The 20,124-nt window shown below is 36.8% G+C and overlaps 1 protein-coding gene across 1 annotated transcript in view; it reads left to right on the top strand.

Annotated features, from left to right (window-relative positions):
- Neto (Neuropilin and tolloid-like) overlaps positions 1-20,124 on the top strand; it is a 1,086,331-nt gene that overhangs the window by 695,151 nt on the left and 371,056 nt on the right. The window contains exon 3 of the mRNA XM_069822273.1: positions 17,451-17,708. Within this exon, the coding sequence (XP_069678374.1) occupies positions 17,451-17,708 (258 nt within the window). The remainder of the gene's footprint in view (positions 1-17,450; positions 17,709-20,124) is intronic.

Here is a 20,124-nt window from a genome sequence, read left to right as displayed (position 1 = left end):
GTGTAGTGCGTAAGAGCATCGTGGCAGTATTGGCAAGGCGCCCCCAGACGACCGCATTCCAAGGGACCCCCTGCTGGGACAGTCGCGACTAATTATTGTATCTCATGCTCCTGTGACGCTTAATTGGCTAATTGCTACATAAATAGAACGACTCGGATCAGCGTCCATCTTTCTCCGCGCTTGACACACTAACGGAACTTATGACAGGCCGTCTTGCGCAGAAATAAGTAGAACACTGTCAATTTGTAGTGACACAAGCATAAACTGGTAACAGATTCCAAGGAACTTCCGAACTTCTTGAGTTATAACAAGTGCAGCACTGCGAACTAGTTAATAGGCTACTTGAAGCATACGCGATAGCAAATTCCATAGAATACATCATCTTCTTGCATTAGAGCAATTAAAACACTTTAAATTTATAACTAAGCAAGAACCAGAAAAAAAAGTCCATAAAAGTCTGAACTTGCGTATGACAATTAGTACGCTATAAATTTCCAATGACATAAGCATAATCTGTAAATGTAATCAGATTTTCCGTGGAATTTTTTTTTTACTTTTATTTTGGGCAATCTTCATACGCTCAACAAGTACGGTCCTTCAACGCAAATAACAGTATTGTTAGTGGCGAAGCTTTCAAGAGGCTCCTGAGACTTACCCCACTCAAAAAAATTCCTATGATGAGGGATGAGTGGAACGGAGAAAAATTCTCTCCGGCACCGGGATTTGAACCCGGGGTTTGCAGCTCTACGTGCTGACGCTCTATCCACTAAGACACACCGGATTCCCATCCCGATGTCGGATTGAATCCTCTCAGTTTTAAGCTCCACCTTTTGGGTTCCCTCTACTTGTCTCCCCTCATGCACTGCGTCATAGATGTATGACATTGGCACAATGTCCACACATGTACAGGGACATCATTTTATTTTTACTTCAATTTTTATTGTACCTGAGTTTTTTAATATACTTCACTCCCACCCATTCTACTGATGACGTTCCAATTGTCCTGCACACAGAACCAAGACCGCAGCGAGTTAGTGAGTATAGTATGTTTCAGAAATATGTTCGCGTTTTCCAGTGACGAAAGAGCTTTCAATATTGAATCATATTTTCGCACAGGTACTGTCGTCCGTTTGCCTACGTCGCATCCCGATTTCCCCCACTTGCTTCTGCTCACCCCTCTGTAAGGGTTAGTGGCTGGGCTGTCTTAGATCTTTTCTGAAAACAATAATTTCTGTTATGAATTGGAGGTCCACTTAATATTATACAACTGTTTAAAATAACTTAAATAAAAGGACCTCGTTAAGTAATTAACTGTCACGTGATTTTCCCCCTTTCTACGATCCTGCGACGTAACCACTTGGAGGACAGTAGATAGCATGTCTTAATAATTTTATCTGTGCGGATCGGGCAGAAGTGAAGGTTGAATTTACAGTACGTAAGGTACTCTTTTATAGAGTAGGTATAGAATTATTTCAACATGAGTTACTAGTACGGAGAACGAAACAGGTAATAATTGGAATTAGATACAATAGTCTATCGTGCGATAATATGCACAAAAGAACTGAAGCCTATATCGAAATGAACGGCCACCATTTTCAAAAATGTGTTTAAAATATCCATATTATGATTATTTTTCAATTTAACTTCATTCTCTATATCGTACGCTAATGTGCTGTAGACAGTATAATATACACTGCATAATGAATACGTCCGAATGTATAACTCAGTTCGTGAGTAAAAACACTTATTGTTAATACTGTACTGTATTTTGATTAAAGAAAACCTAATGAAAATTATCAAACTCAAAATCGCGATATTTCCTAGTTTACGTAAATGGATGAACGACTTTTCTTTCCTCCTATACCTAGTAAAGTGATTTGTTTGTATTTTATGCCAGTACCATCGAACTCCAGTAGTGGATGGAGGTAGCAAACTGTGTTTCCGGGTCCATTCATTAATCCAAAGGTATAGCCAGGTTAATATTAAAAATGTTAGTAAAAATAAAATGATGTCCCTGTACTTCGGTACTTCGTAATAATATACAAAAAAAATTCAGTTATACCTGATAACAGTAGGACTATAAGTTCGTAATAACAATGAATCGTAACATTTGGCTTCACTCCGATCCTTCCATGTATTAACTTCACTGCTGACAATCATTCCAAGATGGAGAGTTCAGTACGAGGCTTGTGGCGGAAGCCTCTAAAGACAATTATACGACCTCGACTCGCAAGTTCTTGGGGGGCCGGGGAGGGGGTATCGATTGGCTACATCTCGGTACGAAACGTGGCTAACTTCATCTTCACAATAAAATGTTGCTATATTGGTTTTATGTTAATGCGCTGCGTTGTTGAGTGCATGAATGTGTGTTATATATTTATTTTGTGTAAAATGGTTCATACTGACAGAACATTGAGATCATTATTTGTAAAATTAAAACAAACCGTTTTCAAGTTGGACATATGAAACGAAATATGCTTAGGAAGATAAGAGACCGATACTATATTTACATATTAAAACAGCGGATTGAGGAAGACAAAATAGAAATTTTCAATTGTTATGGTATAAGTAATATCCTTGGCTAACAGGATGTTCTCGCGCAGCACAGATCGAAGAAACTAAACGCAACACGTACTAAGTACCTGTTAGCATAATGTTACATTGTGAGTTTGCCGGTAGAGAAAATATTGTTTCTGATTTTGTGGTTTCTTGCAGTGAATTGATGACAGTGTGATATTAAAAATGGCATTGAATTCCACATAACCAGTACCAGTGCCGGGATTTTCTTCCAATAATTCAGTGTAATTTTATTGTGCTGTCGAGAACATTTTAAAACAGTCTTTCGGTTCAATTTATTTCGTGAAGACTGCAATATTGTAAATAAAGGTATGCCCATATTTCCCACACCTATTTTCAACAATTTAAAATCAAAACTCCGAGAAACAAATTACATAACTTTTGTTTCTGCATACTTTATTAATTTTATCTTTCTCCACAATTATTTATATTATTGCACAAGCATTATCCAATTTGCACAAATCTGTGGTGCCCGGCTAAAGGGGTATAAGTCCAAAAAATCGAAAAATGAGTTACATATACCATGATGTTCGGAAAGGCATATTCTATAATTGGGTAAAGTGACATAAGTCCAACCAGCTCAGAAAAGTGTATATAGAGATGTGAAAAAGGGTATCAATCCCAAAAAGCTAATGCTTGTTTGAGTAAAGGGATATAAGTGTACTTATATCCATTTACAAATCTGGAATTGTACATACATGTTTGGTACTGAACTTATACTCTTTTACACAACTTTAAACAATTTAAAATCAAAACTCCGAGAAACAAATTACATAACTTTTGTTTCTGCATACTTTATTAATTTTATCTTTCTGCATAATTATTTATATTATTGCACAAGCATTATCCAATTTGCACAAATCTGTGGTGCCCGGGAAAAGGGGTATAAGTCCAAAAAATCGAAAAATGATTTACATATAACATGATGTTCGGAAAGGCATATTCTATAATTGGGTAAAGGGACATAACTCCGACCGGCTCAGAAAAGAATATATATAGAGATGTGAAAAAGGGTATGAATCCCAAAAAGCTAATGTTTGTTTGAGTAAAGGGAGATAAGTGTACTTATATCCATTTACACAATCTGAAATTGTATATACATGTACGGTACTGAACGTATACCCTTTTACAAAACTTTAAACAATTTAAAAAAAAAAAATCCGAGAAACGAATTACATAACTTTTCTTTCTGCATACTTTATTAATTTTATTTTCCTGCACAATTATTTATATTATTGCACAAGCATTTTTCAATTTACACAAATATAATGTTTCACTTGTGCATATTCCGACAATTATTTATTTTCTAGCTTAAGCCCTGCAGTATAACCCTCTTGCTTTGCTACACTTTGTACGTTTGTTTTCATCCACTGTTTCATTTGAAGTGGTACAATATAACCAAAATATATGAACGCGGATACATAATCTCTCCTTACAAGTAAGCAGTTCAGAACTATCGTGTAACTGGGGACGAGTCTTAGTTAAACATTAATTTCTAAGTGCAAAAGTTTAATCCCTTTTTGGCTGTTTTGTTTCCATAGAGTTTGGAAATGACGTCAGTGCATACTCCTCAGCATAAATTATGCATTAGAATTATTTCCTGTCGTAATAGGTAGAGTCCACAGGGATTCGAATGCGCTGGCTTTGAACCCTAATCAAATCAGAAGCGTTTGAAGTCTCCTCTTGTACTGGCTGTTACAAACCGGAGAGTAATCCAAGTGGATGGAAAGGGAATATTTCAACAAAGCGTTTCATTCTTTCCTACAGTTTCAATGCGTTAAGAAGTGGAGTTCAGAAGAGCATCAAACACAGCTCTCTGAATATCCTTCTCCTCTTTGAATCTCTCTTACCAACCTGAATGCGACATGCTCGGTCGGTACAATAACTGGTTTAAGTTTCAAAGACGCTGGTTGAAACCCAGAAGAAAGCAAGAGCTTTTATTTATTTATTTTTTTTTTACTGTTGGTCCCCGCAACATCGTATGAAATGAATACTTCGGGACTATGAGATAGGAGAGTGGTGCTCTCCATTCACGTTCTGCCCCCTTTTTTTTCTTACAGTGCTCCTTCACCGTTTCTCATGACCTCATAAAGTGAGATTATTTACCTCTGTAACTGAATATAATTTTCATTCATTCTTAGTTTTAACTTTATATTACTCCTGCTCTTCCAGTCAAATTAAACGACACAATAATCCCTTTTGCTTCCTGTTTATTGATACGTATTTAAACTGGAATAACCAAGTAACCCATATTACCAAAAAAGTGCTTTCCATATTAAATTCCTTAAACAGCATTTGACAATTCCTTTCGCTATCACCCAAGAAAATACTAGTGGAAACACTAGTAATGCCCCACTTCGATTATTGTGATTTTCTACTGACTGACCTGTCGCAAAAATTACAACGTGTTCATAATTCTTGCGTTCGCTTCGTCTGCGATGTCCGTCGCGCTGACCACATTACCCCATCCTTCCAAACTCTAAACTGGCTACGGCTTAACGAACGTAGAAATTTTCATTCTCTTGTTCTCCTTTTCCAAGTCCTTCACACTTCTACACCTACCTACCTTGCCTCCCGTTTCAGTTACCTGTCATCATATCATAATCTCTTCACAAGCATGCAAAATAGCCGCATACTAGCCATACCAACACATAAGACATCATCGTATTCATCATCATACACGATCTCGCTCTCGCGCTTGTAGAATACCCTACCCAGTGACATCAGAGACTGTCGGAATTTAGTAGCGTCCAAAAGCAAGCTTATTAAGCATTTTCTTACTGCGTAGAATAGGTTTAATTTGTACTTAATCAATAAAGGAAATGCTTCTCTCTTCTTAACTTTTACAATAAACTGTCCAGCTTTTATTAATCAGTTAATCTTTTAGTACTTTGATTTTTATTGTATCTGTAAATTTAATATTAATTGTAATTATATTCTTAATATTGTAGTTGTAATCCCCTGGTAGAGGGGAAGAGAAGGCCTGATGGCCTTATCTCTACCAGGTTCAATAAATAAATAAATAAATAAATAAAAATAAATAAATCTATTTAAATGCGTACCAGGGCATTTTCCTAAACCAAGTTTTCCTAGAATAACTTTCATAATTACAATTTTTCCTAAAGGGTTTAGAATTCAATGGGTTACATCAGCTGCTTGTTTATGCGGACGACGTGAATATGTTAGGAGAAAATCCACAAACTATTAAGGAAAACAAGGAAATTTTACTTGAAGCAAGTAAGGAGTAGGTTTGAAAGTAAATTTCGAAAAGACAAATTAGGTATGTATAATTATTTTTTAATTCTATTAGGTTGTTTTACGGCGCTTTATCAATATCTTAGGTTATTTAGCGTCTGAATGAGATGAAGGTCACAATGCCGGTGAAATGAGTCCGGGATCCAGCACCGATATTTACGCTAAATAACCAAAGATGTTGATAAAGCGTCGAAAAATAACTACTAAATAAAAAAAATTAAATTGTGGAAGTAAAATAAACCTGCAGATTGAAAGAGACCATAAGGTGCACTTAAATGAACAGAAAAACTATATAACGTTTTGTGATTAAATGCACGGTTAATTAGACAATTCAGTCGCAAAGCTTCAGCAGTCTGGCAGCATCGCCGCTAACATACTCTTATTTCATCTCGCGATACAGATGTAAGAGGTCAAAAACTCAGGTTTGTCTCCATAGGCCAGTAGTGTCAGAGTTGTAAGCTCCAAAACCGGTTGTGGAGCTAGAGAGTTCAGGCGAAGGGTGAACTTGCTTATGTCTGTGGAAACACCGGAGCATTCAATGAGTCATAGTGGAACGCTCTGCTCCGTTTAGTCTCTGTCTGACAACACTGCCCTAGGTGAACTTCACCCCACCTCCCTCTCTGGCTACAACAGAGAGCATTGAAGTTTGAAGAAATTTATTACAAGGTTCCTGTTAATCCCTTGTTACTTTTTTATGAGGGTCAACAACACTGTTACACTGTCAATCGACTCAACTTATTACAGATATTTTGTTCAAAGCCTGCAGTTGCACCATGCATTACACCCTTACTTCCGCTATGAAATCTGTGGCGAATTTGCCTGGTCTCGTATTACAGTTAGTTAGGTACAGTTCTGGGTCATTGGAGAAATCCCCGGAGTCTGTCTTGTGTTTGATTCACCAGTGTATATAGATCGAGACCTATTATACTGACAATTAACTTCGCCATTTGCATATGCACATCGAAGTGTGTATTCAAGGTGTATGTAAGCGGTATACCATCTGTTTTGTTAACTGTGTGCAACATATCATGAAACAGTATATGTGTATATATAAATATGTTAGGTCCATATATTTATTTAATGAAATTGTAATTAGGGTCTACAAGAACAGCTAAGGCTCAGCTTGGACGTTTCTCGGAATTCATGATCGTAGTTGGGAATCCCGTCGTCTTCCTAATCCTTGACTAGAGGCTCTGTGCTATGGAAGTCATATCTTTAGCCAAGAATGAATTCAGTTACAGTTGTGACAAAAATTATACCTAGATTCGATATACAGAAAAAAAAAACTAATGAAATTTAATGCTTGTTAAGTTACAGATTTTATCATTTACTGTGTTAATTTATGACACTTAATATGATATTTGTCCTTAGTGACTAGTTTCGGTGTGATTTGTCTCCATTTTCAAACTTCTAGTGAACTTTTGCTCGTTCTACTGTACTCCAACCAGGAGAAAGTCTCAGGAGAATAGACGCAGCGGGGTTATGCTATGAATGAATGTTGATGTCATAAGATGTCATAAGGTCACACACGTGGGTACACGCATCTCCATTGGCTAATTCTCAATCCACAAACGATAACACTGATACAAACATATTTATACTACCCTAGTTACAAAATTATATCACGGTTAATCTCTTTTAATCCCTCCATACAGGAAATAACATAAGCAGGAGAGCGCATGTTTTTTAAACTGACGTTATAACGGTAATATTATCTATCTACTTCGCTCCAATAGATGACGCAATAGTAAGCACATTCCTTTCACGGTTAATCTCTTGGTTGGAGAACAGTACCAGTTTCTTCATGCTCGGTATCATTTGGAGGAAGTATGTTGAGATAGTAGTGGAAGTTGTTTGTGGTTGGTATTTTTGTGTCGAAAAAGTTGTGATTTTTGAAATTCAGTTGAGCTTTGAGAAAGTGTTGTGCATGTGTTTCAGTATGTCTATTTATTTTGTATTATTCTAATATGTTTAGTTTTTGTCTCTTGGATTCAATGTGTAAAATTTCCAGGTCTGTTTCTTGATTTGGAGTTGATGATGTGTTCTCCATAGGTGGATGTATTGTGTAATCACATCACAGCCATAACCAAATAACACAATATTGTATTGTGTAATCATATCATAGCCATAACCAAATCACACAATATAAGTATTAAAAGTTTGTGAATCAAGAATTAATTTATTATCATTATTATTATTATTATTATTATTATTATTATTATTATTATTATTATTATTCATTGGAGCTACAGCCCATGAAGAGCCAAGACCGACCAGCTGGCTGCTTGCCTCACGGCCACATGCCGAAGCAGAGGTGGACGATCATTCAACCAGAATGGAGGTATCGTGTGGTTAGCACGATGAGCCCCCCAGCCGATATAGCTGGTTTGCGTAACCGGATTTCGCTACCTATCGTAGCTCCCAAAGTGCATGACGATGCTGGGTGGGCACCGGTCCCATACACTGGCCGAAATTTCATGAGAAAATATCTTCCCCCATAAGAACTCGAACCAGCGAGCATTCCGTAACGCGAGTCCTAGGCAGGAATTATTATTATTATTACTATTATTATTATTATTACTATTATTGTTATTATTATATTTGTTTATTTAACGACGCTCTATCAATTATTAAGTTATTTAGAGTGGATGGTGATAGCGAGATGGTATTTGGCGAGATGAGTCCGAGAATTCGCCATAGATTACCTGACATTCGCATATCGGGTGGGGAAATCCTCGTAAAAAACCCAACCAGATAGTCAGCCCAAGTGGGAATCGAACCCACGACCGAACGCAACCCTCGATCGGCAGGCAAGCACTTCAGTCGACTGAGTTCCTTCGGTGGCCATTATTATTATTATTATTATTATTATTATTATTATTATTATTATTTATGTTTACATCGTTTCTCTGTTTCATTTTTAGTAGGTTATTTTACGACGCTTTATCAACATCTTAGGTTATTTAGCGTCTGAATGAGATGAAGGTGATGTCAGTGAAATGAGTCCGGGTTCCAGCACCGATAGTTACCCAGAATTTTCTCATATTGGATTGACGGAAACCCCCGAAAATAACCTCAATCACGTAACTTTCCCCGACCGGGAATCGAACCCGGGCCACCTGGTTTCGCGGCCAGACGCGCTAACCGTTACTCCACAGATGTGGACATTTTCAATTTAATCCTATCTAAAGACAATGTTTTCCTCTAGCATTCTAGTCTTCATTCCATCTGTTCAAAATTTCCTGTGTTGTCATTTTTTTTCTTGCTTCAAGTGGTATCCGTTCTATAATTTCTCTAGGCCATTTATCCTCATTAATTTTATTGGTATATATGAATAATCGCCAAAATACTGTAAAAAAATTGTATAAAATTGCAAAATTGTAAAAATCGTAAAATATTGTAAAAAGTGTAAAAATTTATATAAATTGTAATTGTAATCTTGTAAAATTTTGACTTGTTCCACATCTTAAAGCTTGATTGCTAATGTAAGATCTATGGAATATAATAAATGAAATAAAAAATGAAATGAAAATCAAAATATCTTCAATGCTATTCTTTCAGTGACTTTGTTTTCAAAATTAGTTACTGTTCTGATTTCTTAATTTCTCATCTTGCCTAAAGGCCCATTCACAATGAAAATTAAACAACCATAACATAAACAAAGAAATTTGCGCCCAGGCTACCAAATGGGATCATTCACAATGATTCACATAAGCATTGACATAAACATTACCTTAAGACGTTAACATGAAAGTTTGCACACTCCAAACTTTCAAGCTTATGCTTACTTGATTTGCAAACAGAACACAATCGTGGAGCGCTGAAGTATAAGACAGAATATGAGGAAATGGCGTCGTTGTTATGTTTCCATGGTTACCAAGTATGTTTGCTGTTATGTTTATGTTCCCATCGTGAATGATGGTATGACTTCTTGATTTTACTGTAACGTTAACGCTTACGTTATGTTTAATTTTCATTGTGAATGAGCCTTAAATTTAGTCACAAGTCTTATTTTTTCAAGAGCTTTGCTTAATATTGTCGATATTCGTACGAACGTATTAGACTCAAAAATAGTTCATGTGTAAAATATCAACAAAATTCAAGGAACAAGTTGATGCTCTTGTAATTAGTATAGCTTACAGAAGATTGTGTCGCTTCAATCTGATATATTAGGGCTGAAAATAATGAAACTGGCAAATGAGATTACGATGTAGTCTCTTTTGTTTTAAACAACAAACGTACGAGGAAGTTTTGAATTTGTTTTTCAAAAAGCTGAACCAGTTATTGTAGCATAGAAGACAACGTAATGAATGGAACGTGTTATTATCTGTTGTGTAGTCTATATGGGGTCACGGTGTTGCGTGAACTCCAGTCACTTGTATTTAATTGCTTCCAACGCAATATGCTACTGATATAAAGTAATTACTTTTGGAGTTATTCAATTAGTCACTTTTAGTGAACCTCAATTATCCAGGTCAGGGATATCCAATCTCAAATTGAGAAGCAGATATTTTCATTTCGTTCCATAACGAGTACTCCACTGGCTTCTGGGTTCACTACTTCCGAGTATAAAATAAATAATTATTATTTACACCATAGATAATAAAGACTCCCGTGTGGGAAGAAGATCTGAATTGCGGCTAGCGATAAACCTAAAGAAAGGTTATGTTAAGGGGTGTGATGTTTTGGTGATTATTTTACCCTGATTTCCGTCATTAAAATGGTTTAATTTCGGTCAGTATTCTTAAAAGAAGACAATTTCGCGCATAGTTCACACCCTAAATAAACTAAAAAAATAAATAAATAAAATACGGTAACATTTTCTAAATTATTATTGAAGAAATTCCTCTAAATCTAACAAAAAATCGTTTGCATCATTAATTAAATTAATAATTTCATTTCATTTGACTCTGAGCGGGTGATAGCACATCCTTCCTGACCTCATGAAGGCAGTTGTTGCGGGAAAGAGAAATTATTATTATTATTATTATTATTATTATTATTATTATTATTATTATTATTATTATTGCTAGGCAGCCGGGCAGCTCAGTTGGTATAGCAGCTGGCTACGGACTAGAAGGTCCGGGGTTCGATCCCAGGTGGTGACAGGATATTTTCTCGTTGCCAAACTTTCAGAACGGCCCCGAGGCTCACTCAGCCTCCTATAAAATTGAGTACCGGGTCTTTCCCGGGGATAAAAGGCTGTCAGAGCGTGGTGCCGACCACACCACCTCATTCTAGTGCCGTGGTCTGGAAAGGATGGGGCTCTACCTCCATGCCCCCCAAGTGCCTTCATGGCATGTTACGGGGATACCTTTATCTTTTTTATTATTATTACTACAGATTTGGGAGTACATCCCGAAAAGACAAAGTATATGATTATGTCTCGTGACGAGAATATTGTACGAACTGGAAATATGAAAATTTGCAAATTTATCCTTTGAAGAGGTGTAAAAATTCAAATACCTGGGGTCCACACCTGTGGAGTAACGGTCAGCGCGTCTGGCAGCGAAACCAGGTGGCCCGGGTTCGAATCCCGGTCGGGGCAAGTTACCTGGTTGAGGTTTTTTCCGGTGTTTTCCCTCAACCCAATACGAGCAAATGCTGGGTAACTTTCGGTGCTGGACCCCGGACTCATTTCACCGGCATTATCACCTTCATTCCATTCAGACGCTAAATAACCTAGATGTTGATACAGCGTCGTAAAATAACTCAATAAACCAACCAAATACCTGGGAGCAACAGTAACAAATATAAATGATACTTGGGAGGAAATTAAACACATAATAAATATGGGAAATGCCTGTTATTATTCCGGTGAGAAGCTTTTATCACCAAGTCTGTTCTCAAAAAATCTTAAAGTTACAATTTATAAAATAGTTTTATTAGAGGGATGAAGTTACAGGAGAATGGAGAAATTTACACAACACAGAACTGCACGCATTGTATTCTTCACCTGACATAATTAGGAACATTAAATTCAAACGTTTGAGATGGGCAGGGCATGTAGCACATATGGGTGAATCCAGAAATGCATATAGAGTGTTAGTTGGGAGGCCGGACGGAAAAAGACCTTCGAGGAGACCGAGACGTAGATGGGAAGATAATATTAAAATGGATTTGAGAGAGGTGGGATATGATGATAGAGACTGGATTAATCTTGCTCAGGATAGGGACCAATGGTGGGCTTATGTGAGGGCGGCAATGAACCTCCGGGTTCCTTAAAAGCCAGTAAGTATTAGTATTATTATTATTATTATTATTATTATCATTATTATTGTTATTATTATTATTATTATTATTATTATTATTATTATTATTATACCAATCCGCTGAAATCCCAATAGTCATTAAAGCAAATTTAATATGAAAAGTACCCATGAAATATTTCCGTGCAGAAAGAGTGTGAATTTAAAACACGTTTAGCGTCATTAAGCAAGTAAGCTTCCCTGTCTGAAGTTATTTAGCTCGTGAAGACGTATTGGAAAGCCCTTCGTGAGATACAACAGACCGTTGCTTAGGGACAGAGTTTTTTTCACCTCCGTTACCACGGAAACTGAGTCTCAGTTGCTGTCATCCTTTCGTTGCGTAATCAAATTCAAAACGTCTAGAAGGAGCCAGTCTTTCCCTTCTTCTTTCATCCTACTTTGTTTAAATGTATCTTAAGGAATACGAAAAAGGTTTACTGGAGAACATTGGAGTGATAGAAGCTACTTAGTTCACTTACTCACAAATGGCTTTTAAAAAACCCGCAGGTTCATTGCCGCCCTCGCATAAGCCCGCCATAGATCCCTATCCTGTGCAAGATTAATCCAGTCTCTATCATCATATCCCACCTCCCTCAAATCCATTTTAATATTATCCTCCCATCTACGTCTTCCTCCCCAAATGTCTTTTTCCCTCCGGCCTCCCAACTAACACTCCATATATATTTCTGGATTCGTCCATACGTGCTACATGCCCTGCCCATCTCAAACGTCTGGATTTAATGTTCCTAATTATGTCAGGTGAAGAATACAATGCGTGCAGTTCTGCGTTGTGTAACTTCCTCCATTCTCCTGGAACTTCATCCCTCTTAGTCCCATATATTTTCCTAAGAACGTTATTCTCAAACACCCTTAATCTCTGTTCCTCTCTCAAAGTGAGAGTCCAAGTTTCACAACCATACAGAACAACCGATAATATAACTATTTTATAAATTCTAACTTTCAGATTCTTTGACAGCAGACTAGATGACAAAAGCTTCTCAGAATTATGTTTATTATGTTATTTGGTCAAAATCGGTTTTTGAGCAAAATACCAAGTTTTGGAAACAAACTATTCAATTCTATTAGTGACGTATTCACGAATAAAACTTTGACCTATGTGTCTGATACAGCCTACCCCGATTTTTTTTTTCGCTTTGATTTAGTTATAATTGAAAATCATATTTTCAAAATAATTATGTTATAGCTTGAACTTCCGTAGCGCTGTTCATTTAACTAATTTGTTAATAACCTTCAGAAATGTAGACCGCACGAAATTAGCCTACTTGACTGTCCATACTTTACGATTGATTTACCTCACATTAGTACAAGCTATATTACAATACGGTATTATAGGCTGGGGTTGTGCTTTTAGTACCTCATTCATGCCAATAACACTGCTACAGAAAATAATAATACAAATATGTCTTAATAAGCCTCTTGATTATTCGTGAGAACTGTTCTGTTCTGAATTTAAAGTATTTAATATCCATCAATTTTATAACAATATCTTATTGAATTTCGTACATAAAAATCGAAATATATTCAATATGTGTTCATATATATAGGCTATAAAACTAAAAGATCAGACAACTTATGCTTGACGGAACCTAAATGTCCCACAGCTGTAGCTTATAATCACAGTAACAACTTCGATCCAAGACTCTATAACAAGATAACAACTGTATTACCAAACATTAGATTTGTTGCTAATCCTTCTTATTGAAAAAAAAAACATTCAAAAAGTTATTGTTTAGGGAGACAATATGAGGTTTCGATTACTATAAAATCTGGTTTTTCTTTTTATATCTTTAATTTTTTTTTTGTGTTAATTAATTAAATACTTGTTTTAAAATTCTGTGGAATGTGAACACGAGTAGATCATGTACTCTTTCTAGGGTTGCTAGAGCGATTTTTATATAAGAAAACAATGTTTATCTTTATTCTAGCAATAAAATAGTAGTCTAGTAGGCCTATATTATATAACGAGTACAAAAGTGGAGCTTTCTTACCGAGTGATCTAAGACCCACGAGTTAATGAAACTACTTTTGTACGAATTGTACACGATACTTTATCTACATTATTCGTTATTTGCCGAAAATTAGAAGATAATAAAGCTATAAATTCAATTAGGTGTATTAAATCTGTTATAGTATGTTCAAAAATATTGAATCTTTTTTATGCAAAAATACAATATTTGCAGGGTTCAGAACTACAATGGGCCAAGCGCCATTTACTAAAACCGTAGAAAAGAAGGGTTAAAATGAAGTTATTACCATAATTAAATGGAAACATATAGCAAGTAATTTAAAGTATACACTTTAAACTAAATGATATGTCAATCTTCATTAAACAATGGTATTCACTGAACTTTAATCCTTGCTTTCTCCATTTTTGATAAATTGCGCTTGGCCCACTTGATTTATTATTGGTAAAATTTGTGCCAGCATCCGCGGTTAGTGCCCGTTTTACCGTGACAGCGCTTTTTAGTTCTTTTAGCACTTTGATTATTATATTATTTATGTCTTTGTTATATTAAGAATTTTAGATAAGGGCGCAAGTAGCCGTAGTAGCTGACGCGCCCTTTTTAAACCCTACTACTACTACTACTACTACTACTACTACTACTACTACTACTACTACTACTACTACTACTACCACTACTACTACTACTACTACTACTACTACTCGGTTATACAATGGATATAAGTAAATCTTTTTGGTTAAAGTAGTTAAAAATTTTGTTAGAGGTTATTTTATTGTTTTTTGGGTGAAATCTTAATTTTATTATGACTTTGTTGTATTTGTGGCTATAAAATCTTCTGTTTTAAACTAGGATTAGATACCCTATTATTTTAGATGTAAATTATTTTTAACTTGAGTAGTATTAGTTAAGGTCTTGAAACTTAAAGAATTTGGCGGTATTTTAGTCTTTTGACTCTGAACCCTTCATTTATTCATACACAATAAATTTACTCTAATCTCGTTCAAAGTAGACCCTTTGGTAATGCACACACTTTTCCCAGTGGTCACGCCATTGTTGGAAACACTTCTGGAACGCATCTTTTGGAATAGTGTTCAGCTGGGCCATCGCGTTCAACATAATGTCTTCAAATCGGTCCCTTTTCAGCGGAATTTCCATCTTGGGAAATAACCAAAAATCATACAGAGCCATGTCGGGGGAGTAGCGCGCCTGACAAAGCACGGGAATGCTGTGTTTGGCCAAAAGAACCTGAATCAGATGCGAAGAATGGGTGGGTGCATTATTGTGAAGGAGCTGCCAAGCTGTCGCCGCCCACAAGTCCGGTAAAAATTGAATGTACCAATTCAATGCTTACCCTCACCTCTTTCGCAAGTTCTCGGACTGTGATACGACGATCCTGCAAGACCAAAATCCGCACTTGGCCATTGACATTTCAGCTTCTTGAGAGACTACTGGAATGTGATTCGCTGTCCACTGATGTGCAGCCATCTTTGAAATGGTTGTACCACTTTTTTTATCGGTGATATGCTCATGGCATCGTCCTCGAAAGCCTATTGGATCTTGTGAATGCTTTCCACTTTGGTATCATCAAGCGTTTGCAAAATTTGATGCAATATCACAGCTCAAGTCGTTTCGTCATTTGACAATCTGACGGACGCTCACTATACATCCTCACTCACAGACCGACTGCCAGCGACTGACGCTTTTTGCGGAAGGGAAAAACTTCACGCATGCGCATGAATGTCCCCTACACATCTCCACTGAAGGATACCTTCCGTGCTTCATTTGTTTACGCGGGAAAACTTATGGTTCGATATTTTTTGAACACACTTCGTATCGGTGAAGAATTTTATTCTTCATATTTCATGACGTCAGCACCATTTTTGCTATGGTAATAATTATTGCAGTTAATTGAAAAAAAATGCTTCATAACACTTTGCTAAATAAAATAATATAGCAATGTGTTTTCGATTTTATTTAACAATAAAGGCAAACTTTTGCAGTACAAAATTGTGAAATAATGGCTTACTTTTGCAACGAAAGTAGACGATGATGAAGATTATTATTATTATTATTATTATTATTATTATTATTATCTCTTTAACACCCATTCTAAGTCCCTATGGTAGATTTTGAACGCGAAGTCCACAACGCCCCTCTTCCGTAACGAATTTCGTGGCATTTTTTGTTGCACATCTTAAAAACTTATGCCCACGTGCATCAACGTCGGTTAGTGTCACCTAACCCCTGGTTAAGCATTTTTACGGTGCCTAGACCTCGGTTAGGGCTTAAATAACCGTAATCTCTAACCAGTCATATTCGCAGATAACCAATGATTAGTAGGGCAAGTAAAACAAAATGGCGGCTAGATTCACATGTGATTATTTCGAAGACAGTTATTATTGTACAGTACTTGAATTACTTGGATAGAGATGACGATGAGCGTGAAGTTTTTTAGTGGAAAAAGAGAAATCTTACGAGGAATTAAGTGACAGAAAATTTCAGGAGGGATTTCGTTTATCAAAATCTACAGTTTCGTTTCTGCTGCAACAAATGGATCACTTGAAATAACACAAAAACAGTTCTATTTATCCTATGGATCAGCTGCTTATATTACGATTCTATATAACTGTTATTTTATGTATTTTAACAGGGAACTCTCGAATATCTCTTTTTCTATGTTACTGGCTGAACGAAGAGAGGTTATGGATGGATCTTAGGACAATGCACAGTTCCTTGGTATAGCCTACATGGAGTCCTGGATCGTACACACATTCCTACTAATCTTCTGCGTATTATTTAAATTTTGTAATTAAGTCTGTCAATACTTCAGCCTCACATTGGGATATAATCATTTTTGCATTCAATTTTCCATTTTGTACGATTTTAATCTAACCACTGAAAAACAAAGAATGCAACTCGCAAACATAACAGCGCCCAAAGGCAAACAAATGCAACGCGAAAATATAGGACACGTTCGTTTCGATGTAGAGCGGAGTAAGCGCAGTAGTTTTTAGACGTTGACTATTATCTTTGCAGAGGTATGGATGCTTTCCTTTAGTCATTTTGTAGAAACAGAGTAACATCATAGACTTTACTTTGGTGAAATGAGGTGTCAGCTAACCATGTTGAAGTAATCATTGATTATGAATGGTGCACAGAAACTACATGTTAACCATGGTTACTGTTTAACCTCCGTTTCGTAACCTATAATTATTACGTTTTTAACCGAGGTTGATGCACTTCGCCATTAGGCCGGCTATATACAGAACTTTTTGGCTGTCTCGTTAGATATTTTCATGTCAAAAATATTACTGTTGAGGACGATAATTGTATTAATTGAGATTTAGTATTTTAATTAACTAATTAGAGCATTTCTTTTTTGCAGCCGAACCTGGCCACCTGTTGAGACTGGACTTCCGGGATAAGTTCGACCTGGAGTCCAGCAACAACTGCACGTACGATTATCTGGAAGTTCGAGATGGAGGTCACGGCTTCGACCGCCTTATCAACAAATTCTGTGGAAGCAATTTCCCTCCCATGATCATGTCCACGTCGCGGTACCTGTGGCTCCGGTTCGTGTCGGACGATACCATCGAGGGCTCGGGGTTCACAGCCGTGTACGAGTCCGTGCTGCCGCCCCCAGGTGAGTTGTCAGGTCGTGTTCACTCCACCCCTCAGTGACACGATACACGTGATACAGTGGATCTCATTCCCAGTGTTGCCAACCCTAGAGAAATTTACCTAGATTTAGGGAAAACATACACAATATAGGGAAATAGGGAAAGTAGGCAACCATTATTACTGCCACTATTACTAATATCACCACCATTATTATTGCTACTGTTACCACAATTAGCATTTTCACTACTACTACCCTAATATTATCGGGCCATGGATCTGTGCCCCCGTAAGATATGTGAACTGAACCCCAATTCCTTCTCAGCCTCGGTAATTCATTTCTCTCCCTGCATTCCAATCTCTTCTATCCTACCTTTCCCCCTTCCTCTTCCCCACTATTCACAATTTTGAGCCTTCTTGCGGGACAGTTTATTTCACTTGCAGTCCAGTGTTGTCAACTCAACATGAATACTGTAGCAAGGAGTGGCGAAAGAAATATTATTAAGCAAGTACGTAATAGCATTTTGCGATGAAGAGAAACAAACTGGTCAATATCTGTTGCCTATAAATCAGGCAACGAAAAGAGCATCTGCGATGACAGGTGAGGCTTATTTTATTTCAATTAATTACGTATTAAAATTACTTATTTAACTAATATTGATAATACAACATTTTTATGTAATTTATACAGGCAGGTCAGAGCTCCTAATAAAGAAAATTAGAAGAAAGAGAGAGAGAGAGTCTGTGCACGAGATAAAAAGCTAGAATCACCAGGGAAGAACAGACCAAGGGAACCTAAATCTTGTAGATGAAAGAAGTTCCAAGGCTGAAGAAACTACTGAAGGTAGCGAGAGAAGCAATAATTTCGAATGTTGGACAGAAAAACTACGGAAAGTGATTCGAGACATGGGATTTAGGTTTTAAAAACATAGAAATACAAGATGTATTTTGATTGAAAGAAATGATATTGTAGCATGGAGGATCAGTTATTTATGACACCGTTTGACGGAAGTTTGGCAACATCCCTATTCGGCAAGGTTCGTGGCCTGCTGTTTAACGTGGTGGGAGGAAAGCGGGTGGAATGGAGTGAGTACAGGCGTTAACTTTTCCAAGAACGACGACAGCGCTGAAGGGGCACAGATCCGATGGTCCTACAATACTAGCAGAAATATTTCCACCATTACTACCACCATTATTACTGCCACTGCTACCACCACTAATACTACCACTACTTCAACCACCGTTATCACTGTTAATAGGCCTACTACTGTCAATAATAGTGTCAATATTACCACCATTATTTCTGTACTTTCACTAATATCACCACCAATATTACTGCTACTAGTAGGCCTACAAAAATTACAGTTGCCACTACGAATACCACTACTACTACTGCATCCAAACCTCTGCTACTATTAGGCTTACTACTACTACTATTACTACTACTACTACTAGCCTACTACTACTACCAGATCCAATACCATTAGGTCTACTGCAGCCACAACTACTACTATTAATACTACAGTGCTAATACCACTCATTACTACTACTACCACTACCAATACCATTGCTACACTACAGCCAAAACTAGTACAATTACTATTACAAGTACTACTATCAATACTACCACTACTATTACAACGACAAACATCCACTGCTGCTACAACCATTACTACTACCAGTACTAAAACTTCTTCTTCTTCTACTACTACTACTACTACTACTACTACTACTACTACTACTACTAGCCTACTACTACTACCAGATCCAATACTATTAGGTCTACTGCAGCCACAACTACTACTATTAATACTACACTGCTAATACCACTCATTACTACTACTACCACTACCAATACCATTGCTACACTACAGCCAAAACTAGTACAATTACTATTACAAGTACTACTATCAATACTACCACTACTATTACAACGATAAACATCCACTGCTGCTACAACCATTACTACTACCAGAACTAAAACTTCTACTACTACTACTACTACTACTACTACTACTACGATTACAAAGTTACTACTACTACTACTACTACGATTACTAAGTTACTACTACTACTACTACTACTACTACTAGCCTACTACTACTACCAGATCCAATACCATTAGGTCTACTGCAGCCACAACTACTACTATTAATACTACACTGCTAATACCACTCATTACTACTACTACCACTACCAATACCATTGCTACACTACAGCCAAAACTAGTACAATTACTATTACAAGTACTACTATCAATACTACCACTACTATTACAACGACAAACATCCACTGCTGCTACAACCATTACTACTACCAGTACTAAAACTTCTACTACTACTACTACTACTACTACTACTACTACGATTACTAAGTTACTACTACTACTACTAGCCTACTACTACTACTACCAGATCCAATACCATTAGGTGTACTGCTGC

Source organism: Periplaneta americana, chromosome 3 (genome assembly GCF_040183065.1).
Source record: "Periplaneta americana isolate PAMFEO1 chromosome 3, P.americana_PAMFEO1_priV1, whole genome shotgun sequence".
Lineage (NCBI taxonomy): Eukaryota > Metazoa > Arthropoda > Insecta > Blattodea > Blattidae > Periplaneta > Periplaneta americana.
Note: the sequence above shows the minus strand (reverse complement) of the source record. Positions and strands in the feature narration are given on the sequence as shown.